This window comes from Colias philodice, chromosome 11, assembly GCF_061535455.1.
Source record: "Colias philodice isolate Cphi_HAF_F1 chromosome 11, ilColPhil1 Martin Lab GWU primary, whole genome shotgun sequence".
In the NCBI taxonomy this organism is placed as follows: domain Eukaryota; kingdom Metazoa; phylum Arthropoda; class Insecta; order Lepidoptera; family Pieridae; genus Colias; species Colias philodice.
In genome coordinates, this window is record NC_143096.1 from 4,250,348 (window position 1) to 4,274,617 (window position 24,270).

Genomic DNA, 24,270 nt, shown 5'->3' on the forward strand with positions numbered 1-24,270 from the left:
ATGAACAAACATTCCTCTGAGGAACAAACAGTAATTTCTACTCAAACTACATCAAAATTATCACGTAATAATTCCACAGATAACCACAAAATACATGAAATTACTTTTAATATGATATGCAATAAAATAGAGTTTACGACCAAAATAAGCAATTAAACGTTCACGCTCACAGCGTCTGTTGAGAACCACATAACCGCCAATTTAGCATAGAGATTAAAGACAATGTAAAATGCGTCCAATCGTTTCATTCATATAAAATACGGTCTCGTGTACATTAACCTCATTGGACTGTAGCGCCTTCCGCGTCTTCTCCTTTCACTGCATTCTTTTAAATTAATTTGTGAAAATACGCATAATGCCCAGCGTAATTGTTTTGCGTATAATGCGTCGGGGAACACGTATGTCGTGTGTTTGTGATTTATTCAAATGGTATAATGTAATTATTAACGTATTTTGTGTAGTTTGCACCATACAATGTAAGAGTTTGTGAGGAAAAAGATTTGGTATAAATTGTAATTCGTTTTATACATAAAATATTCATTTATTTCCAATGTATGAAAAAGAATTGTGAAGACTGTATATAATTAAGATATAATTGTAAAAATAATGTAATTATAGTTTTTTGCTGAAATGAATTGTTTACGTGTAAATTTTACAATTGTTTTGCGCTTTTATTTAATGGTAAGCTCCTAAAACTGAAGAACCTATGTTGAACTTAATAATTATTAACTAACAATCAACTTCAAAATTAAATAATGTAGTATCTTCTGAATAGTTAAGTGAAAAATAAATAAAAATCAAAATAAGCTAGCAATGGTGCCATTAATTGCGCATACGCCAACCAGATCCAGATCCAACCAGACTCATATCTACGTATATGTAGAGCTGTGGTTCGCATATAATTATTATATTTTTTTTCGTAGTTACCTAAATAATAAAATTATGAAATTACGGTCACTTAGTTCACTAAAGATGTTTTTGACCAAGTGTATATTAAAAATATATAAGATTAAAATTTTGTGCTGGACATTAGCCAATTGGTAAATCAGGAATCAAAATTACCGATAAGACAAGAAAAACATTGAATGCATTAATTTACACCGCTTTTTCAGATCTATATAAAATTTGGTAACTATGCAGTAGTTACCAAATTAGTATAGAGGCTAGTTTATGAATGAATGAATGAATGAAAAATACTTTATTGCACACTTAATACAGGATTATAAATTAAGAGCCATACAAGTAATAACATGTACAGAGGGCGGTCTTATCGCTGTAAGCAATTTCTGCCAGACAACCCGAAAATTTAGAATAGTTTATCCTGGTACTATGCGAGTGGAGCCGCGAGAGCTGCATATAGTGGTCAAGAATGTAGCCGTAAATAAAAGTAAAAGTTTTAAAAATAATTTGCTTTATAATTTAACATTAATTTACACATGTAACAACAAACAACAATTAAATAATAGGTACAAGGCAGTCTTATTATCCTAATATGATTTTCTAGTTCTGGTGATGACTCTCAATATGTACGTGTTGGCCGGGGGCAGAATGCTTAACAACGGCGTTGAATCTGAAATACATTATACAATTTATTGTTTAGAAAGTTAAACCTTATCGCTACAAGCTAAGATAATTAATTGCATCTTTAAGGGTATGGAATAATGGCATTTTGTATAGTTCCCATGAAACAAGTAAAGAAAGTTTGAAATTATGACTATACTATGACATTCTAATTTCTATCAATCCTCAAGATAATAATTCGTTTATATAACATCATTAGATCTAAACACGTTATTCAACATTTAAAATAATATTTCATATCACTTGAACGCACGCGGAAAAAATCTAAAAACATGATTCAGCAAAATATTTTGAAGTGTGAACGATCTGACATCTAATTTCTCTTTGTACTCGTAGCTAGCTTACGAATCAACAATTTAATTTCGTTTACAAAAGCAGTAACTTACATTTATATAGAAAAACTTTAAATAAAAGTCAAGTAAAAATAAGAAGTTACTTAGAATGGTTCTTACCCATGGTGTTTATCAGAGGTGTATTCCACAGTCCTCACGGAGCCATCAGCCTCCTGGAGGGAATATACTCCCTTCACACTGTCTCCATCACGAACCTCATGCTGGAACTTGTTGTCTCCGGTGTGAGGGTCCTCTACTTTGTACTCGTACTGATACTTGGGGTAAGCCTGCAAACATAACGGAACCTTAACACGTCGAACATAACTATTCTAGTGCGGAAGATAATCTCAATTGGAATTAATAATGAAGTGTGATACGAATGAAATGAATGGAAAGTGTTTAAATGAGAGGCGGACATCCGTAAACGAAATAACGATTAGAATCAGTTCGCGCTAACTTACATAATAGTCGATAGGCTCATCGTGAGAATGAACGTCGGAGTGTTGGTAGACGGGTGTTTCGTGTGCTGACTCCTGCGAATGTTGGTATTGGTGTACGGGAACATGCACGTATTTCACTTCATGCTGAGGCACATGCGCGGGAACTTCGTGGTGAACAGGATATTTGGCTACATGCACATTTTGCACATGGGCCTCCTGAACGTGGGAAGGCTCATGGCTCTGGTAGTAATGCTTGTAAGCTGGTTCTTCAGCGTATTCGTAAACTTCCCGAGATTGTTGTTCCTCCTTCACTGCTGGGTAGTGAACAATGCTCTGGGAAGACAAGGGGTGATGCACTTGGCTGTGGCTTTCTGATGAATGTTGAGACTCTTCCTCGTGAATAGGAGCTGGATCACGGCTTAAATGCTGCGGATATCTGTATTCCTTAATTTCTTCACGATGAACTGGTCTATATTTGTAAACGTGTTCCTCTGCAGTGCACGCCGCCAAGACGGAAGTTAAGATTAAAATCTGTAAATTGTAATTATGTTTAAATGTATTTATTCTAAAAAGCTAAATCGCAAATACTTATAAGGCATTATTTGGGAACCTACTTTAGTGAACATATTGAACCTTCTTCTAAGACCTCGGCAGTGAAACTGATGAATTAGCATAGGCTTAAACCTCAATATATAGTGGAGACGTTACGAGAGAGAATTGAATCAATCTGAGTGCTTGGGGCGTCGAAATTGTAACTCGGCGCACGCGCAGCCTTACATGACGTAATTTACGTAACCGATGCGATGGAACCTCGTCCGATTCCGACCGGATATTCTGAAAATTAACCCTTAGTTGGACATTATTTTTATTAAGCTGATCATTTACTTTCAAATGACATTAACTTAACTGTAACGATATGAAAATCGATATATTTTTATTTTACATCTACAGTAAAATAAAAATATGTCGATTACTACTATAAAACAGAAAAACATTTTTTATATTTATATTGGATGAATTCACAACTTCAAAATCTTCTTATCGTGTTTTTTTTAATTATTTTAACAGAAGAAATCAAAAGTTAAATACTTGAGATGTGGTTGTGTTGAGTGTTGTAATGACATGGCTGTATTTTTGTTAAGTATTTATCCCAAAAAACTAAAAATTAAAACTTAAAATACAGCTACAAGAGAGCAGGATCAATACAGTGATAGCGAGGGTAAGCTTTTAAATTTTCTTAGAGTAAATTATTGTTATTATGTGTTACCAACTTAGTGTGGTTAGGAATATCCTTTATCTATAAGGAAAAGTTGAATAAACTAGTAATATCTTCATCTCCATATGCAAGAAACATGTTATTATCGGTAATCCCATGCAATACAGGAAGTTATTAGGTAACAATACAATGCGAAAAATTACGCATGATTAAAAACAGAGCAAAATATACAATATGTAACAATGTAAATTATGAGAGCAGAAGCAAATCAATCATCAGTAATATGAAATAAATTCTACGTAGCAGGAAAATTATACACTGTAGAGTTTAATACATATTATTTCCTTAAAAAAAATTCAAATTCTTGGTTGGCCAAGCTTGGGTTGCGATAGAAAATTAACAAAATCCGTAAAAAAATATTTATTGTATTTAAATGTATTACGTATTAAATATTTTTCATCATAATAAAAGCGATAACCAAGAAAGTAACAATGATTTTTATAGTCTAATTATTTTAATAATATAATTACGGTTTATTTTAACGAAGCATAATAATATGGTATTGTTTATAAATAGGTATCATAATGTGCCTTTTTGCGAGGTAGATTAATTTAAGCCTACAGTATGTTAGCCTACTTATGTGTACGCACATGACTTGTACTATTTTAGTTATTCGCTTGAAAGCGATAAGGCCGCCTATTTAACATGTTGTATCTGTCATATATATATGTATTTCTCTTTTCTTTTCTTCTGTATGTGTATTGTGTGTGTTAAATAAAGAATTTTGTATTATATTGTATTGTATTACGAGTTTTTTTATTATTGACTAACTTAAATATCTATGTCAAATATTCGTAAATATATCCAAAAGTATTATCACTAACAGAATTCTAAATATTTATGCATTTTATTGTTTGTATATTTTTTTTTATTTAATAAAATAAGTAAACAGAATTAAAAGTCCTCATTATGTGTCTAGACATCCCGTGCACATTAGTATTCAGAATAAATTCAGATACAGTTTTCTATCTAAATTTAATGTAAGAGTAAGTCGATTTTAGAATAAGAAGAAGCCTTTACGTCAAGTTAGAAGCTATGTTAGTGTGTAGAATTTATTTAGAAACTATCTGCTTTACATAATGAAATTACTATTTGAGGTTAGTAAATTAAGGAGATAACATAATATTTTAACGTGTAATTTCTAAAGATAAGGCAAAAAAATTGTAACAATATATTAATTTTTAACAAAATATTAATTTCGTTTTCGATTGTGTGGTGTGAAATAATATTTTACATACATTGTAGCATAACATTGGCCAAGAATTAAAATTGTAGAAGGTTTATTTATATTTTTCAGATATCAGGACTTTTAAAAAGTATTTAAATATCTACTAAAATATTTTAGATCCAGATTCTACGATATGAAGCCAATAAAACACATTTATGGTGTAATAAATGCATTTTTTTATTAAAAACAGAAGAAGATGATATTTCCATAAATTGTTTGCATAAAGTTTGTTTATATTAACATCAAGGGGCTTTTATATGCTCAACTTTTTATCCTAATCCAAGCTTTTCTAGATTAAACTAGCATTTGATAAAAATATAATATACAAATAGAGGTTCTTTTGTGTATAAACCGTAAGTGCATTATTAAACAGGCAGTTCTATTACTCTATATTCAATTCACGATGTTATAGGTTGTTTTTATAATTTTTTCTTAATTATATTGCGCTTTACTTACATACCATAATCATTCTATTAATAGACACCAAAAATTATAATTCCATACCGAACGAAAAAGTTTTTGGCAGTCATTATGCACCTTTGTTGTACTAAAATTGAACCATGTCATTGTCATTTCGCTCCAAATACCTCCGAGTCGATTCATTGACCAAATTATTACCTAATTTGTACCGTAACATTGTAGGAAATAGTAACAGATTATTATAAAGAACTTTGATTAATTTACTTATATTCATTATTAGAGAGCGTTATGAAAAGGAATGCTTGAGAAATTATAACACCTATTGTGTGATTGTACAATTCAATTTTATTTGACAAATTTTTGAAATAAACCCATTTCCGGAGAAATGGAGCTGCTTTGAAAGCTTTTTACTTCTTATTAAAAATAAGCAGAATAGACTATTTGCATACGGTAAAAACATATTGTGTCGAAACAAAGGGTCCTGTTCAATTCCTGCTGCTTTCGGTGTTGTTTAACGAATGTAGTTTGGAGATGTACTACTTATTTTTTATCAGTGGAGTCAAGGCAGCGTGCAAATTAGTTATGTTTCAACTTCAAGTACCTTTTATAGTTGTCAATATTATAGTGAAATCAATATTACCTTGGTTAGATACCTTGTTACTATGAATATAAAAGACGTGAATTTTATCTCGTCTATATCAGTTCATTGTTGACTTTGATAATAGTAAATTATTTAAGAAAATGTTTTCAAAGGTGTGTAAAAAATAAATAAGAATATAAAGTGAAATAGTGCGGATAGACGATTAATTTATACTTCGTAAATTTGAAATATGATACATAAAGACATTTTAAGTTTGAAAAATCAGATGTTTTGCGCGAAGTGACAGTAGTACCCACCTCAACGCTTCGCTTATGAGGCGTGCAATATTTTAACATACCACTGTGATATCAAAAATAGAATTTAATTTCGTATTTTGTTTTTTATAAAATTTTGTGCATTTTTTTCAAAAACATAATATCTATCCCTCATAATCAATATTAACAGTGGTTTTTAAAGGTCAGCTTAATACTGGACAGTACCTACCGCACCCCATAAAATCCGCCCAAAAGTGAACACCATCTTACCATTAGTATATTATGAAAACCCTCCTAGAAGTGAATGTTAGAACACATTATTACATACATCTTTATTTAGGTGGTTTGCATCGCTACTTTGGTGGCAGTTGCCGTGTGCTACGAGCATCACGCGCCTGCGTACTCCTCCCAACATATCTCGAGACACGACGGTCCTGCTGAAGTGGTGCATGTGAAGGGGCATGATGCGCATGGGCACGGGCATGGATATGATGCTGTTGATTATCATGTAAGTTGGATGGTTGCTATTGAAATGGAATTTATATGGTCGAGGTTTAGAGCCTTTGTTATGGCATACTTACAGAAAATGAGTTCATGTTGTTAAGAATATTTTTTCAGAAAGAAAATCAACCATAATCGTAATATAAATTAGAACAATATAAAAACAATAGAGCATATAACTGTAATGAACAATAGCGAAAAAAGCGAAGACCAAAATATAAAGAAACGATTTATTTCCTTTTTAAATTTATTTTTTTTATTTCTATCAATATTCGGTTTTTATATAGGCTGCTGAAATGATAAACCTACAATTTGTTCATATTGTTCATATAAAATTTTGTTTTCGTATTTTCAGGCGTATCCCAAATATGCGTTCGACTACAAAGTAGAAGACCACCACACCGGTGACATCAAGTCCCAGCATGAGGTTCGCGACGGAGACGTGGTGAAGGGCGTCTACTCGCTGCACCAGCCCGATGGCTCTGAACGAGTCGTACACTACCATGGAGATAAACACACCGGGTAAATTGTCTATATAATTTAATTAAATGAACTGAATATTTAATATTAAACGTATTAGGAACTAAACAATTGATTTTATAGTTCTGAGTTTTCAAATCACCACGATACAGCAGAGCCAGTAACCATATTTCGATCAACCTGCTATGATATGCGGCTTGTATTATTAATATACTTAAATAAAATTCATTGAAAAAGCTAACAAATCAGTCAATTATTTTTTGCGGGAATTTAATTGTAATTCAGCGTATCATTTGAGTCAGTGGTCAAACCACAATGCCGTTACTGGAATTTTTTGCGATGCCTTTAATTGTTGATAGAAAAACTTTAATGCTTAGATTTTAACCTGTTTTTGTTGCATTTCCAGCTAAATAAAAATATTTTTCATACAACATAATAATATTATCTATGTAGCAAAATATATATTTAATATGTGTCCTAATTTGTTAATCTAATTATTTGGAAAAAGTTTTCATTTATTGTCATTAGTACATTGGTCGTCGTCGTTGGCTTGTGCGTCTATTACAAACGGTTTATGGTAAAGACACACAAAGACACCACACACAGTAAAGAGTAAAGACACTCTATAAAAATGCTTTCACTCAACCGGCTATATTTTATATGTAATCGTACTAATCCCGCGTAACCATATCCCGATTTATTCCAATACCTATATTATTCTATAACAACATTTTTCAGACAATATTAATAACGGATATTTTTGTTACAGTTTCCACGCTGACGTCAAATACGGCACCCACCACGTCGCCCCAAAACACCACGGCCATTATTAACTGTGATATGAATTAATTTAAGCCACACTGTGATCTTGTATTTTTATACTTTGTTTTAACTATTTGTTGTACATTGTTGAATTATTGATGTCATTAAAATGTTAATATTGCATACTGTGTTTTATAAATTACTACCTGTACCCCGCGGTTTTACCCCATTGCTCTGCTCCTATTGGTCTTAGCGTGATGATTATATTATAGCCTTCCTCGATAAATGGACATGAGATTAGCGGGTTCAAACAAACAAACAAACTCACTAAAAAGGTATTATTACCTAGTATTGATTTTTCCAAGAGTCATTCATTAATTATTTATTATTATTATATAATATGTATACAATTAAATTGATTTTTCAACGTACATCATAAGTACGTTAAAAATATGCACAAGGTCGTTCGAACTCTATTTATACAAAACTTTATATTTAGACTGTTATAGGTAAACCAGAATCTGATGGCAAATTGGGAAATCAAAATTTTGAGTGTGCAACCCTAGGGAAAATGGACTGAACGTACTTGATACTGCTTATTTTTTATTTTGTCCTCAACATCATTAGTCACATTACAAGTGAACAATACTGTACTTAATAATGAGATATCCACTTAATATAATGTAGGTACATACTTGCATGTATAATATACATATTACTTTTATCTATGTAATACATATTATTTACACATACCTATATTTGTATATTCATTATCATTATGCCATATAAAAATATGGATGTAATGATAATACAGATCAAAACTAGATTGCTAATCATTTTTTATAAAATAAAATAAAACTATGTTTATTTTCGTAAGTATTAAAGATACACACATTATAAAATTGACTTGGACAGCTTGGACTTGACGAATAGCCGTATTGGAAACTCCTGTAATAAGTTTTCATAAAATTATATATTGTAATCAACAAACAATATTATAGTTACCTACTTATAATATTTTTTATTTTAAGTATCAAAACGGGTAAGTCCAATTTACCAATAAAATATTCAAAATTAAAAATTGTGATGTGTTTGACCCTTCTGCATCGAATGTTTTTCTATACACATTATAAACAACACCTCTTGCTTGTGTTCGCAGCGGCTTTTTCGACATTTTCGAAGATTTTTTAGACAAAATCCTAAAAATTATTCATCAATTGCAAAGAAGACAAATAATTTGACAACCAATTTGATAGTTGTCAAATAAATTTGCCATATGAAAATCTTTTATTTCGTAAATATAAATATGCCATCAGATTCTGGTAGACCTATATCATAGAAACAATATCAATATCAAGAAGAAACTTTACTAGTGGTCCGACAAGTGATCGAAATTTGATAGAAACAAAAGAGTAAATAAAATGTTAAATGCGTTTGTGTTTCAAATGCATGGTAGAGTGTGTTATTCTTAAATGATGTAGGTATTATAATATCCCTCCTTCTCTGTATTTTTAGATAGGTATATAACTCAAGAAAGGCTCATACTCCTCCTTCAGCACAATTTTCGTACAGGGATGCAAAATTCTTATAATATAAACTTTTTATGCTATCAAATGAAAACTAAGGCACGTGTTTAATGATTACAACATTATACAATAATAACTCTTAAATTTTTACTATAGGGGAAAATAATTCAGCATAGTAAAATGATTATTTCTGTAGATGATATTATTTTGATATCATAATCCTCATCATATCATATCATCCAGATATTAAATATCTTTAGAAAATGATATTGGATACATATTAATTCGATCTTCAATTTATTGTTAAGAAATTGCGAATTCATTTCTTATCCGTAGAATATATTAAATTATATTTTGGTATGTTTCTTAAGAAAAAATAAATTAAAATACTGATGTAATTATAACATTTTATTTTTTGTATAAAACAATCTAAATATGACACGTATTGTAGTAAATAATATTAATGATGATGATGAGTTCCGAATTTCACATCGGCGTGGAATCTGCAAATTAAAAAAATATAAGTCAGTAAGTAGAAGTAAATGGCACTATAAAATATTCATATTTTATTTTATGTAAACGATAAATTAATACCTGAATCCCATACTTTGTGTTATGAACATAACATAACATTACTACGTTAAAAACAATTGAATTTGTTATTAGTCAAAGGCAAACGTCATTGATTATCGGATAATGCATCATTAAAATTTTCAAAATATACATTACAGGATATATTATGTAACTAGGCATTTTTTCTCACCCTGTGTGATGGTCCCCGTGGTAGTGCACGGTCCTCTCGGAGCCGTCGGGTTGGTGCAGCGAGTAGACGCCCTTCACCACGTCTCCGTCGCGGTCCTCATGCTGGGACTTAATATCACCAGTGTGGTGGTCTTCTACTTTGTAGTCGAATTGGTAGTGGGGATGGGTCTATGGAAAAAAATGATATAGATAAGTCATCGAATAGTATTCATGAAAACTCTATATCTTTGTAGAGTTCTGAAAAAACTTTACATGGTAGTCATGGTGACCATGGTGTCCGTGAACCACTTCAGGATGTCCGTCGTGTTTAATGAAGTGTTGGGATGAGTGCGCTTCCCCGTAGCCGTGTCCGTACTGCGCTGCTGCCACAACCAGCAGGGTTGTGAAACAGATGACCTAGAAACAAATTAAAACTTAAATTATATTATTAGATATGTAGCACATCCTCATCTTTGTTTGTATATGTACTATAAAAATAAGAATAAGTTATATAATTTGGTTTAGGTTTCTCACGCCCGCGGCCCCATTAAACTCAAACCCAAACCTTGATGTGACCCGTTTTATGTGTGCATATAAATAAAATATGAATAATTAAAATACCTTGGAATACATATTTGGTTGTTTCTATTACTGAATTCAGAAACTGTCTGATACGTGATAGCTAACTATGCGTGTCTTTTATATGTTCAATATACGGTTTACGGTTTACCAATAGACTATCTAACCAAGGTGAGAGAAATTTTATTGATTTAACATTTATATATGACTTATTCAATAATATGAATTGCTTTATTGCCAATTAATTGTTATGGTAATATGAAAACTCGCGTGAATATGGAATGTAATGTTTTAAATAATTGTATTGCCGATGGACTTAATAAAATGTATCGATCTGATGGCGTACAAAAATTGTTCATCTAAATAGCAATAATCAGTGAAATGGATAAAATGCCTGGTCCTGTAACAAATAATTGGTCAAAGGACTCAAATTTTCTAATAATTATAATCAATATTATATCATAGAATGTATGTCATTGAAAATAAAAATCTTGATTCGTTATGTATGTCTTGTGTGGAAGGCGTCGGTCGTCTCTAGCACAGGTTTATACCTAGTTGAGGCGATCGTCGAGTTTAAATTGTGTTAAAATATGTCAATGTATTGGTACTAAACAAGGTACTAAATAAACGATTTTTATTTTTTTATTATTTATTTATTTATCCTTACAATAAGACAGATCAACCACATCAAACAAGTTTGTATAAGGTTCCTGCAAAAGACATGAAATAACCATTGTATCAGAACAAACATCTTTCAGCAATTCTAATTACAAAACTAAGCGTTCCGCGCTCAACGATATTATGCTTACCTAATTAATATTTACTAAAAGTATAACATTTTTCATAAGCTTTTGTAATTCAAATTTCTACACATTCTGGCTTACAAATAATTAGTAGCGAAATCAATGTTACCTTGATTGTATCGCTTTGTCTATCGATATAAAAGACATGCACATTGTTAACATGTATCAGTTAACAACTAAACTTCAAAATATTAACGTATCCAAAAATATTATTATATTTTAGCAAAATGTTTATCAAGGTAACAAACACGTATAATATAAGTTCATATTTATAGAAATTTGTATTTAAAGAGATAATAGTTTTTATTATTTACAAAGTATTAATTCTGTATAATAAGTGGTCTTGTGAACTTATTTTTAGGTCATCTGTTTCGCAACACTGCTCGCCATGGCAGCGGCGCAGTACGGACACGGCTACGGGGAAGCGCACTCATCCCAACACTTCATCAAACACGACGGACATCCTGAAGTGGTTCACGGACACCACGGTCACCATGACTACCATGTAACATTTTTCAGAACTCTTCAAAGAGAAGTTTTCTTGAATACTATTCAATGACTTACCTATATAATTTTTTTTCCATAGACCCATCCCCATTACCAATTCGACTACAAAGTGGAGGACCACCACACCGGTGACATCAAGTCCCAGCATGAGGACCGCGACGGAGACGTGGTGAAGGGCGTCTACTCGCTGCACCAGCCCGACGGCTCCGAGAGGACCGTGCACTACCACGGGGACCACCACACCGGGTAATTTATGTTATTTATTTCTGCTGCGAAATTTCTCTTCCTCATACCAATCTTTCTAAATAAGAGTTGATTATTTTATCAACTTCTTTGTGCATGGAACTAGAAATTAATTAAAGTTATGTTTTATTTACAGTTTCCATGCGGATGTGAAATTCGGAACTCATCACATCGTCCCTCATCATCATCATTACTAATCAAAAACAGATGCTGCATCGTCAAAGTGAATAAGTTCAATATTGTTATGTTCTTTATTGTTATAATATTATACCTGTACAAATGAAATAAAAAGATGAATTTTTATTATATCTATGACTTTTTTATCCTTGCCTATCCTCCAATCATCTCATAAAATTCTTAATTTTTCTTATTTGACTTTCGCATAACTAGAATCTCACTTACTATTTTACAACAATGTTGCTTGCAAAATTTATATTTATTTTATTATTTAGATGAGATTTTTGATAGGTTTGGTAAATAAAGACATCCTGAGGAAAGCTACTTGTAACATACAACAAGATGCATAATTTTCCATATCCCATGATTTGGTCATTTACCTGAAAGCAGGAAAATTAATTTATTTTATTTATTTGTGTTGTAATATTGTATACCTATCACCTGTTTGCGTGTGTTTGTCGATGTTACTGCATATGTAAATATATTATGATGTTATTAAATGTTAATTTGTTGATGGAGATGGATACAAATAATATTTTAAATGTAATTTCGAAATAAGTCTCTTGAATTTATTTATCGAATATCCTTCCAATATACTTTCATGCCCTACGTAGCATTATATTATTAGGGTTTATTTTCATAATAACTCCGTTTAATATAATGCTATGAAAGTAAATAATGAAAAAGAAAATAAACTAATCGTTATTCGTACTGATCTATGGTACTGATCGTATGCAGATAAACAGCTAATAACCATCAACAGCTAATCAAATACTTACGAATGAATATTTCACCCTTTCAAACATTATTTATTTTCAATCATTTATACGATTCACTGAATTGCATTAAATAATAATTAAATAATTATTATGTATGATAATTTTATCATTGTTTACTGTTTAATATACCGTGCTAAACTTTTACTGTAAGATAAAAATTATTAAAGAATTCAACGTCTTTTAATGCGTAATTTAAATTACATCAATATAATAACGCCTGGTGGATATTATACAGGAAATTTTATATTTTACAGGAAATTTCAAAAAGTCGCTGTTACGTATTATGGAGTAATATTAAACAATTAATTCCTTATTATATAATTATCAAGTAAAAATATTCGCTGAAACAATTATTTTATATAAACATAATGCAATTCATACGAAATATTGCAGAATTAAATAATGTGCTAAATTAATTGGGTGGTTCTTGGTTAATTACATTAAAATTGTTTTCGCAGAAGTTTATAGACGCACAAATCCAATGTGTTTTCATCAAAAAAATTATCAAGAAGCATACGCTAATATATTGTCCAAGCTCGTAGAGATGGAACTATGATGTCTTTAAATCCAAAAAGCCAGAAATAGTAACATCTTACGGCTTACCATCGAGTAACTAACTTGCCATCTGTTATATTTTATGTTGTTTATCTAATTTTTTTTCTGTGCAAAGTACGGTCTATGGTATTATAAGAGAAATAAAACTAGCCCCAAAAAAGGTTCAAAAATTCTTTGTAATTTGTAAAATCTTTTGTAATTTTTAATTGATAGATAGTTTAAGAAAGGACCAGGAAATTTAACAAGACGATGCATTCTTTCAGGTTGTTTCCTTTCTCGTGAGGAAACACGAATAGGTACTCTTTTTTGGCTCTTCTCCCTAATAGAGCAACGTTGACATCATTAAAAAATATAGCTTATTGATACAATGGATGCAAAAATAAACAGCATAGGTATATTATAAAATTCGTTCATTTTATTCATTTTCATACACATTAACATAAAAACAACAAACAAAAACTTCGTATGATTTAACAGCAAGCTATCTGTTAACGGTTATTCGGTCAAACATTCAATTCAATAATGATGATGATGATGATGATGATGGGGAACAATATGATGGGTTCCGAATTTCACGTCAGCGTGAAAACTGAAACAAAAACAAAACATTTATAAAGTGAAACAATAGTTATAAACCGTAGTAATTCCAAGCGTACTAATAAATTTAACATAAAACAATCACCAGATTATTTTAGTACAGAGGCCAATCTTTTCAAAACATTATTGAAAGCGGCAAAGGAAATGAATTGCTTTTATACGGTAAGGTATTCCCAAAGGATTGATGACGAGAATAGAGAAAGTAACAAGGAAGGTTGAGAAATATGATGTGAACCGCTAGTTCTCCTACTTATCGTACGAAACACAGAAGCATTAACATACTACTATTCTACGCCGATCTTCTACGGGAATATGTTACTACTCAACGCCCACAGAAAAAAATATAATTGCTTGTGACTCATACCCGGTATGGTGGTCGCCATGGTAGTGCACGGTCCTCTCGGAGCCGTCGGGCTGACGCAGGGAGTACACGCCTTTCACCACGTCTCCATTGCGGTCCTCATGCTGATGCTTCATGTCACCAGTGTGATGATCCTCCACTTTGTAATCGAACTCGTAGTGAGGATGGGTCTATTTAGTTAAAAAAACAGAAATGATCAGAAATAATAATGTAGGATTTTTTGAAAAGGTGTTCAAATAATAATTTAATAATATCTATTCATAAAGATTATTAATGGAGTGAGTTGAGAATAAAACATAAAATACTTATATTACATGGTAGTCATGGTGACCGTGGTGTCCGTGAACTACTTCAGGATGTCCGTCGTGTTTGATGAAGTGTTGGGATGAGTGCGCTTCCCCGTAGCCGTGTCCGTACTGCGCCGCTGCCATGGCGAGCAAGGTTGTGAAACAGAGCACCTAATGAATATGAAAAGATTAATTATTATTACTCATTTTGATTCAAAATAAAAATACTTTTTTTTATAGGAAAAGAAAAAACAAAAAATTTACCTTTGTGTACATTTTGTTAAGAATTAAATTTTTAGTTCTCCTTTGTATTAAAGGTAACTATTGAACTGATGCATGAGAATTATTTTCACGACTTTTATATCGATAGACAAAGCGATATAATCAAGGTAACGTTGATTTCACTCTTAAATAATTTAGGTATAAACCGCAACATGTGTACAAATTTTCTGCTACACTTCAGATACCTATTACTCAAGAAAATGTCTATATCGTATAAGATCTGAAATTTCATGTGGACGCTTCGGTAATTAATTATATATGTTAATAAGGCTCATATTATAATATACTTAATTTATATTATTTTGTAATCTCTATTATCTAGGATTTTGTTAGAACATCTTACAAAACTGATTCTTTGTGATGCATATTTTGTATAAACAAGTGACATTTAAAGCCTTCTTACATTTTGCATCGCTTTATGTCGATTATAATGAGTAATTTAATCACTTTAAGTATACAGCACAAGAATAAAATACTTGAATTTATGTAATATTAACGTTATTATGTGTTAATTTCATAGTCGCTCGATAATTAAAATGCTTAAAAACGTACGTACTATAATATAATAATAAATTTAGTTTTAGGTAGTTCGATTCCCGGTCGATGCAAGTGAATTTTCGAATATCTGAATATGAATGCAGTTCTATTGCTTTTTAAAAATAAAGGAATGTTTCCTTTCAGTAAAATTTGCTATCTACAGTATTTCAAGTACTTTCCCTCCAGGACACATCGAATATTTCCACATTGTATATTACATTTTATACCTAAATAGTATTTTAACAATTACATTATTTTATAATTTTGTATAACTACTTATACATATAATATTAAAAATAATAGGTGCGTTCTATTTCTGGTAATGATCAGCAGCTACATTCATCGCTCTCTTTTTGCTCGACGGCAAGGAGTTAGTTATAAACGTAGAAATATTGTTATCTTTATTATATACTAGAGGTCCGCCCCGGCTTCGCCCGTGGTACATATTTCGCAATAAAAGGTAGCCTATGTCCTTTCTCGGGTATCAAAATATCTCATTACCAAATTTCATGCAAATTGGTTCAGTAGTTTAGGCGTGATTGAGTAACAGACAGACAGACAGAGTTACTTTCGCATTTACAATATTAGTATGGATTCTATCTATCTATATTACTTATCTTATATATAAAATTCTCGTGTCACAATGTTAGTCTGCATACTCCTCCGAAACGTGTGGACCGATTCTCATGAAATTTTCTGTGTATATCGGGTAAGTCTGAGAATCGGCCAACATCTATTTTTCATATGTACCACGGGCGAAGCCGGGGCGGGCCGCTAGTATATTATAATTTTCTAGTGTCATGTCATTTTGAGTTATTATAATAAAGTAGTGCGCTTTCAATTATTATAAGTAACTATATTTTTAAGTGATATTCATAATAACTTGCATTTTTTTGTTCGAGTCATCCCAAACTCTAGCCAGTTTCTCTGATATTATGTAAAAGAAAAAAATCGAAAAGGCAAGCAAATAAAAGAGATAACATTTAGTTAAAATTTTAATTATCACAATTTTATTCAAATGATTTCACACGCATCCTTATGAAGACCCACTTCTTTTTGCCGGAGACTCTTTTGACAATTTGGTATTTAAAACGCTATCGCTGATACTCTCCAAACACACGCCCTCGATAAAGACAAGAACATATTCCATCTAAGCAAAAAGTCATATTTTGAAGTTTCTTCTTGTTTTCTTCACCTTTCTCCAACATTTGACCAAGTTAAAAGATATTTTACAAACTGAATAGGAATGATGATAGTATAAACTGCGCTCTACACTTTTCTTCTTTCATTAATCGTTCAGTATCCATTGACAGCGGATTTTACAGGCAAAATAAAGGTGTACAAGTTTTCCATATTTTGTGCTGTTAGGTAAACTAAAGTAACAGAGCAGTGGTGGCTCAGTGGTGAGACCTCGGACTTCGAATCGATAAGTCCGGGGTTCGAGACCGGGCGAGCGCGCAGGAAATAAATTGATTTTTCAATTTATCTGCGCATGTTGTAACATCACCACTGCTCGAACGGTGAAGGAAAACATCGTGAGGAAACCGACATGTCGAAGAATCAAAATTTCGACGATATGTGTAATCCGCCAACCCGCACTTGGCCAGCGTGGTGGATTATGGCCTGTACCCTCATAGGAGGCCCGTGTCCCAGCAGTGGGAACATATATGGGCTGATGATGATGATGATGAGGTAAACTAAAATGTTTTTAATTATATATCGGTAGAATAATTTTATAACAAACGGAATTACGGTAAATTGTATGGTATCTTTTTATATTTTCCGAAGTTTAGCCATGTACGTAAAATAGTCCACAGTTCACATAACTTGATCTGTTCGGTTCATTTTTTGTATTATAGCTATTTTCTTCATTTTCTTCTTAATATAATATTGAAAAAGAAGGTGCGATACGGAAATGTATGGTTAAAATAACATGTATGTTATGTACATAACATGTAGGTATACCTATAATAGTCTCAATAAACAACCAAATGAACTAAACTAATAAGTTACTAAAATGTGCAATAATGTTATTATTCTTCTCTTATTACGTGTGATTTTATATATAATCTAAAATATATCATAAACCCCGGAAAATTTAAATATGTTTCCGAAATCAATTGAATTAAATTAAACAAGACTTATATTTCACTTATACACAAAGTTTAAATAATTTATTGTTATACCTATAATTTTTTCATACATAACAAAAACAAAAACGTAAATCTATGTTCCCTTACAATGAATAAACTTCTATTGTAATTATTATTTTATTTTTAACTTTGTATGTTCCCTACATACTGCAGGGACACGGGCCTCCCATAAGAGATTTTAATTTTACATTCTTTTATTAAGGGGTATGTCAGTATACTATTAAATGAAACTAAAGAACACCTTCTGGTTTAACATACAAATTTAATAACACAGTAGTCAAAAGTAATAATACAGTCTTTTACACAAAACAAGTATTGATATTTTGTACGATTATTACGAAATTCAATAATGATGTTTGTGTGGGACGATGTGATGCGTTCCGAATTTCACGTCAGCGTGGAAACTGAAAAGAAAAAGGTTTGTTAAAAACAATATAACGATGGAGAAAGCCATAGAGAAAAAGAAGATGAACTTTATTAGTATTTTTCAATTGTTTTTCAACTAAATAATACTAGTGTTTGTATTTAGTGATTCTCACCCGGTATGGTGGTCGCCATGGTAGTGCACGGTCCTCTCGGAGCCGTCGGGCTGGTGCAGCGAGTAGACGCCCTTCACCACGTCTCCGTCGCGGTCCTCATGCTGAGACTTTATGTCACCGGTGTGATGGTCCTCTACTTTGTAGTCGAATTGATAGTGGGGATGGGTCTGTAAAGTTATAGAACAAAATCATCATCTATTTCAGGCATCTTTAACTAATATTTTTTGAAAGGATGTAGGGTGTAATGGCTGAACAACATGTTTATAAACATTAATTTAAGAAATGATTTTAAAATAAAACGTGAAATATTACATGGTAGTCATGGTGACCATGGTGTCCGTGAACCACTTCAGGATGTCCGTCGTGTTTGATGAAGTGTTGGGATGAGTGCGCTTCCCCGTAGCCGTGTCCGTACTGCGCCGCTGCCAAGGCAAGCATGGTTGTGAAACAAATGACCTGCAGAGAGTTGAATTAAATTATTGTAAAGGATTATTAGTTTGGGTCATAGGGGACAACTTCCACGTTTTTATTACTTAAATTTGATTTGACCTCTATAAACTACAATAAATACAAATTTAAAATACCTTTGCAATCATATTGATAATATTGTTATCAGAGTAAAGTTTGTATGAAAGTTTACTAGATAACTGATACATGAGGAAAAAATTCATGACATTTATATCGTTAGACAAAGCGATACAATCAAGGTAACTTTGATTTCACTGCTAATAATTTAGGTATAAACCGCAACGTGTGTGGAAATTTCTCGTTATAGTTAACAATATAACAAGGTTCTAGAATATTATATATTATATTATCAATTGAGAATTGACTACAATGCTTCCCATAAATAAACTTAGAAGGGAATTTATAGGTAGTTATCAATATTTTATTGATTTGAATTAACATTCCACGGTGTATTACTTATGCTATACACTCATCACGCATCACGCACGTATTCTGGGTAGTATTCTGGGGTGTTCCCCAGGTGTTGCCTTAAGACAATTGCTATTGTCTTAAGGTTGTTTTAAATAGATTATATCCAAAATCTACAGATTAGGATGTAGTAGTGTGTGTAGATTATTTGATAATCGTTGTATTATTTTATGTGTAAGAACGAGAAAGCGATCAAAAGTAAAGATGTATTCGAATATTATCTTTACGGAACAGAGTTCAACATTGAAACTCAACGTAAATAGATTAGGAACTTGCTTTTATTGACATCTATCGAAAATACGTTTATCATGGTGCATGTGCTTTTGAGAAAATTATTGACTTTTTTCTATTTGGGCAAGTATTTTTCCTATAACCCTAGATAGGTACATATTACTGTCCATATAATTATTATGTGCTATATTTTTCTTTAAATATGATAAATTAATGTTAACGGCTATGGAATACTTCTGTAGAAATTATACCAGTAGTGATAGGAGCAACTGGAATCGTTGCTAAGAGTATAAATAAGTACATAGATATATTAGACGCGAACATCAACATACAAATATTGCAAAAACAAGCGGCAATACATCCAGTCACTATCATAAGCAAGGTGCTAAGATAACACAGTATTTGTTAATAGGGATTCCGAACCTCCTCTTCCTTGAGGGTCTAACTCAAACATAAAACTCAAACTCAATCATTTATTTATTCAAAGACTTCTTTTAGAAGCACTTCCGAATCGTCATTAAATATTTTTAACATTTACCTTTACCTTTGTCTCAGGGCGGGAGTTAGGAATAAAAATAATAAACCGATCTAGCTCGAGTAGAAAAGTTTTTTCAAAACGATAAATGCTAATAGATGATTTCTTGCTAGTTTTACCTTTACCTTTTTTGTTCAATAATAATCGCTTTTTTTTCGGATTTTACTGTCTTGATAGGTATACATATAAAAATATAAAATGTAGAGAAAAATTCACAAAATAAACCGTTTCATTGAACTTTCCTACAGTCAGCTTATTTCTGTCGACTAATGGGCATAGGCCTTTCCTAAAACTAGCCATTCAGGCCGATTGATGATTTCCTTTTTCGTTTTATTTCTTCCTATCAACAACATCATCTTCATTTTATCGCCAATGATTCCATCGCCCAATATGCTGACTGCAATAACAGTAGTATGAAGTAGTACTATTATATCGAACTTCTACACTATCAGCAAAGAAGTATCATCAAACTGTACGGTACAAACTGTAATGTATCGGGTACTTAGATAATATGAGTGCATACATTTAAATATATGCTTAGACGAAAAAAAATTCTCGGTCTGGCAGGACATAGAAGGCTGATCTGACCTCCTTGTCCCTAAATAAAAATCGACCAGTGAAACAGATGCATGCATAATGGATCTGCCCCATACCCCACTAGGGGATATGGGACTCTACTCTCACATATTACGGGAAAAAATGGCTTATTTAAAAATGATGTACCTTAAATATATTGTCCATTTTATAAAGATCAATCTGGCTCGTAAATCATGTTTTTTTTAAATTAAAATTAATATTTCCATAGATAGATATTTCAAATGTAGGGACATAGATGTCAGCGTTGCACTAGTGTGAAGCCGGGGAGGGTCGCTAGTTTAATATACAAATTACTATATTCTCTCGCCCAACAAGCGTGCGTTGTTGCCATTCAAAATAATTTTTATTTAAATCACCTATTCACACGCTACACGTGAACATGAATGAGTCAAGAGTCCAATAGTTTGGGTGTCCATTTCATTTCAATTTCATTTTTATAAGAGCTTATACGTGATTTATGTGCTTTCCCTTACTATCATTGATTATTATAAAATCAATTAAATAAGATAACGCATTGAAAATAATCAAGGTTACATGAATTCATTCTGAGATGCTGTAACGCACCATTTGTAAATTGACAAAATATTGTTAAAAATAAATGTGCTTTCCCATTTAAGTAATTAACTAAATGTTGATTGAGGTGCCTTCTTACTACTCAACTGAATACAAAATTCAACTACAAAATCCCACTGTACTCTTATTAATTTATTAAGAAGAACAGTATAGGAACAAGAACTTCTTATGAAAATAGGTACTACATATATGAAATATTTATTTTAAAGTTAAAGTTAGGACAGCAATAATAATATCACCAAGTATTTTTTTTTTAATTCGAACAATAACAGACAATGTTGTAGTGATCATTTATAACGTTTGTGGTTATTAAAACATCAAGGATCTTAAGAAGTATTAAATTGAAAGAAAAACTCAAACTTTGTTAATGCCTTTATTTATTATGTAACGTACACAAACATAACACTTATTGCTATTCGGTAGAATTGTTACAATATTCAATAATAATGTTTATGAGGGACGATGTGATGAGTTCCGAATTTCACATCCGCGTGGAAACTGCAAAAAAACAAAGACATTAGACACACATAATACATTAATGGGATGGCTAATAGTGTGTTCAGGATTATCTGATTTTTTATTTTAGTAGGTCCTCACCCAGTGTGGTGGTCCCCGTGGTAGTGCACAGTCCTCACAGAGCCGTCAGGCTGGTGCAGCGAGTAGACGCCCTTCACCACATCTCCATCCCGGTCCTCATGCTGATGCTTCATGTCACCGGTGTGGTGGTCTTCCACTTTGTAGTCGAAATGGTAATGGGGATGGGTCTATAGAAAAAAAAATATATAGGTCAATCGCTTAATATTGAAGAAAAATGCTACCTAAATATTCTGAGAAACATTACATGGTAGTCATGGTGACCGTGGTGTCCGTGAACCACTTCAGGATGTCCGTCGTGTTTGATGAAGTGTTGGGATGAGTGTGCTTCCCCGTAGCCGTGCCCATACTGCGCGGTTACCATAGCAACCATGGCGAATAAGGTGGTAAAGCACAAAACCTGTAAAACATTATGTTTTATACCAATACATTCTCAATGTTTGTAACTTATCCAGTTTAAGTATGGGAACACTGTTTTATATTATACCTTTGAAAACATTTTGTTTTGTCGTATATTTTACTGATATTCAATGGAAGTTCAGTAGTCAACTAATGCATGGTTGTAAACTTCCAGAGTTTTATATTGATAGACAATGCGATATTATCAAGGTAAAGTGATTTCACTCGATAATACAAGCATAAACGGCAACATGTGTAGAAATTTTATGTTACACTTAAAATATTGCTCAAGAAAAATATCTTAGTTAAAATATTAATAAACTGATATTGCATGTTGATACTCAATTTACGTTACACCTATTAAAGCTATTTATTTAGTCAGAAAAACGATAATCAATTGATCTTATAATAATTTGCATTTTATAATGCATTTATGTAGTCTTTATATTAAAATGTTAACAAAAATTAGCATTTTTACGATGTATGTACTTAAAAGTTAGGAAACATATATTATTCCTTAAAATGACCTTAGCATAACGAACTAATAACGCCCATACAAACATGCATGAATTTATACCGTTAAAATTATCATTGCTATCACACAAATATGACTATATTGAAGGCTTTGTCCAGCTGTAAACGTCCCATAGCTGATGATGACGATGATGTTCACACACATACATATTATATTCATTCCAGTGTGTGTCCATAGTTCCATTCAGTCTGAACACAGGCTCCTGAAAATCAGTTTATAACTCGATATATTAGGAACCTGGGTCATTAAATGTATGAAGCAAATAATGGTGGAAAATAAACAATTATTTATTTATTATTTACTAGCGACCCGCCCCGGCTTCGCACGGGTGCAATGCTGATACTAAATACACTACAGAAAAACTGTGAACGTTGTATATAAAAACATAGCGGCCCGCTCCGGCTTCGCACGACTATAAAATAGATAGCCGGGCGAACGGCCTGTACCGCCGCAAACGCTACGTCCCGCAATTTTTAAATCTGTAATATCTTCGAAAATATTCACTTAAATCATACGGTGTAAAGGGCCATATACCTAGATCTATATTAAATGAACAATGTATTGAAGGTATTTAATTGGTTAAGGATTAATGCTGTATTGGTTAAAATCGCATCGGAAATTAGCCATTATTTGTCGTAAAAATTAAATGACAAAAAAAAGTTATTGTGGGTTATCCATAAGAGATAGACATATACCATCGCGGACTTTTCTGTAGACCTTTTCAATGTGCATAATACTTAGTACATTATTTTGATAAAACTCGTAGGGTTCAGCCTGCGTTTGCAATGTAAGCGGAAAAAATGTAATTTTTTACGACATCACATTAGAAACCTCAAAAATAACAGTACTTCTCCACTATTTAATGGATGTTATTATACATATAAACCTTCCTCTTGAATCACTCTATCTACTAAAAAAAACCGCATCAAAATCCGTTGCGTACTTTCAAAGATTTAAGCGTACAAAGGGACATAGGGACATAGCGACATAGGGACAGGGAAAGCGACTTTGTTTTATACTATGTAGTGATTCCCTCTCCACAGGAACAGAATCTTGGAATGTTAAATCTTGTAATGTAGAGTGCCTGAAACCTCATAGAGCTTTCAGACACTCACATTCTGAGCGGGCTGCTAGATTACACATGTAGCCAAACTTTTGATTCTAGGACATGCCGCGGTTCTCCTCAATTTTCTTCTTTATCGATTGGAGCAGTGATGAATTGAAAAATATGCTTAATTTTTAGTCCACAAATATTTATTTACAAATAAGATGAATAAGTACCTTAATACTAAATAACTGCGTACGTGAAAAATCCATGCAAAGCATAGG

General features: G+C 32.1%; 8 protein-coding genes across 11 annotated transcripts in view; 2 read left to right on the forward strand and 6 right to left on the reverse strand.

The window, feature by feature from the left end:
- Window positions 1–24,270, reverse strand: part of LOC149484467 (band 7 protein AAEL010189-like) — a 277,474-nt gene that overhangs the window by 138,102 nt on the left and 115,102 nt on the right. The window lies entirely within an intron of this gene.
- LOC149484479 (cuticle protein 8-like) lies at window positions 15–8,058 on the forward strand. 4 transcript variants are annotated; one of them, XM_089700677.1, is made up of 4 exons: window positions 15–436; window positions 6,473–6,640; window positions 6,989–7,155; window positions 7,883–8,058. In XM_089700677.1, exons 1-4 carry the CDS (start codon window positions 356–358, stop codon window positions 7,944–7,946), a joined length of 480 nt encoding a protein of 159 aa, XP_089556803.1. In that variant the 5' UTR covers window positions 15–355; the 3' UTR covers window positions 7,947–8,058. The 4 variants fall into 4 exon arrangements, with proteins under 4 accessions (XP_089556803.1, XP_089556807.1, XP_089556805.1 ...); XM_089700681.1 differs by having other exon boundaries at window positions 18–429; XM_089700679.1 differs by lacking the exon at window positions 15–436 and adding an exon at window positions 575–681.
- On the reverse strand, window positions 1,395–3,111 carry LOC149484480 (uncharacterized). The gene is made up of 4 exons (XM_089700657.1): window positions 2,968–3,111; window positions 2,375–2,884; window positions 2,034–2,200; window positions 1,395–1,570 (listed from the first exon to the last, which is right to left on the reverse strand). Exons 1-4 carry the CDS (start codon window positions 3,025–3,027, stop codon window positions 1,501–1,503), a joined length of 807 nt encoding a protein of 268 aa, XP_089556783.1. The 5' UTR covers window positions 3,028–3,111; the 3' UTR covers window positions 1,395–1,500.
- LOC149484481 (cuticle protein 19-like) lies at window positions 9,797–10,871 on the reverse strand. Its single transcript, XM_089700696.1, has 4 exons — window positions 10,764–10,871; window positions 10,416–10,559; window positions 10,165–10,331; window positions 9,797–9,904 (listed from the first exon to the last, which is right to left on the reverse strand). The coding sequence occupies exons 1-4, from the start codon at window positions 10,773–10,775 to the stop codon at window positions 9,862–9,864; spliced, it is 366 nt and encodes a 121-aa protein (XP_089556822.1). The 5' UTR covers window positions 10,776–10,871; the 3' UTR covers window positions 9,797–9,861.
- Window positions 11,689–12,580, forward strand: LOC149484482 (adult-specific cuticular protein ACP-20-like). The gene is made up of 4 exons (XM_089700693.1): window positions 11,689–11,763; window positions 11,886–12,029; window positions 12,111–12,277; window positions 12,411–12,580. The coding sequence occupies exons 1-4, from the start codon at window positions 11,752–11,754 to the stop codon at window positions 12,469–12,471; spliced, it is 384 nt and encodes a 127-aa protein (XP_089556819.1). The 5' UTR covers window positions 11,689–11,751; the 3' UTR covers window positions 12,472–12,580.
- On the reverse strand, window positions 14,179–15,388 carry LOC149484483 (cuticle protein 8-like). The gene is made up of 4 exons (XM_089700689.1): window positions 15,295–15,388; window positions 15,058–15,201; window positions 14,747–14,913; window positions 14,179–14,374 (listed from the first exon to the last, which is right to left on the reverse strand). The coding sequence occupies exons 1-4, from the start codon at window positions 15,304–15,306 to the stop codon at window positions 14,302–14,304; spliced, it is 396 nt and encodes a 131-aa protein (XP_089556815.1). The 5' UTR covers window positions 15,307–15,388; the 3' UTR covers window positions 14,179–14,301.
- LOC149484484 (adult-specific cuticular protein ACP-20-like) lies at window positions 18,245–19,187 on the reverse strand. Its single transcript, XM_089700694.1, has 4 exons — window positions 19,126–19,187; window positions 18,854–18,997; window positions 18,542–18,708; window positions 18,245–18,406 (listed from the first exon to the last, which is right to left on the reverse strand). Exons 1-4 carry the CDS (start codon window positions 19,135–19,137, stop codon window positions 18,346–18,348), a joined length of 384 nt encoding a protein of 127 aa, XP_089556820.1. The 5' UTR covers window positions 19,138–19,187; the 3' UTR covers window positions 18,245–18,345.
- LOC149484485 (adult-specific cuticular protein ACP-20-like) lies at window positions 21,786–22,568 on the reverse strand. Its single transcript, XM_089700691.1, has 4 exons — window positions 22,495–22,568; window positions 22,255–22,407; window positions 22,011–22,177; window positions 21,786–21,911 (listed from the first exon to the last, which is right to left on the reverse strand). Exons 1-4 carry the CDS (start codon window positions 22,504–22,506, stop codon window positions 21,851–21,853), a joined length of 393 nt encoding a protein of 130 aa, XP_089556817.1. The 5' UTR covers window positions 22,507–22,568; the 3' UTR covers window positions 21,786–21,850.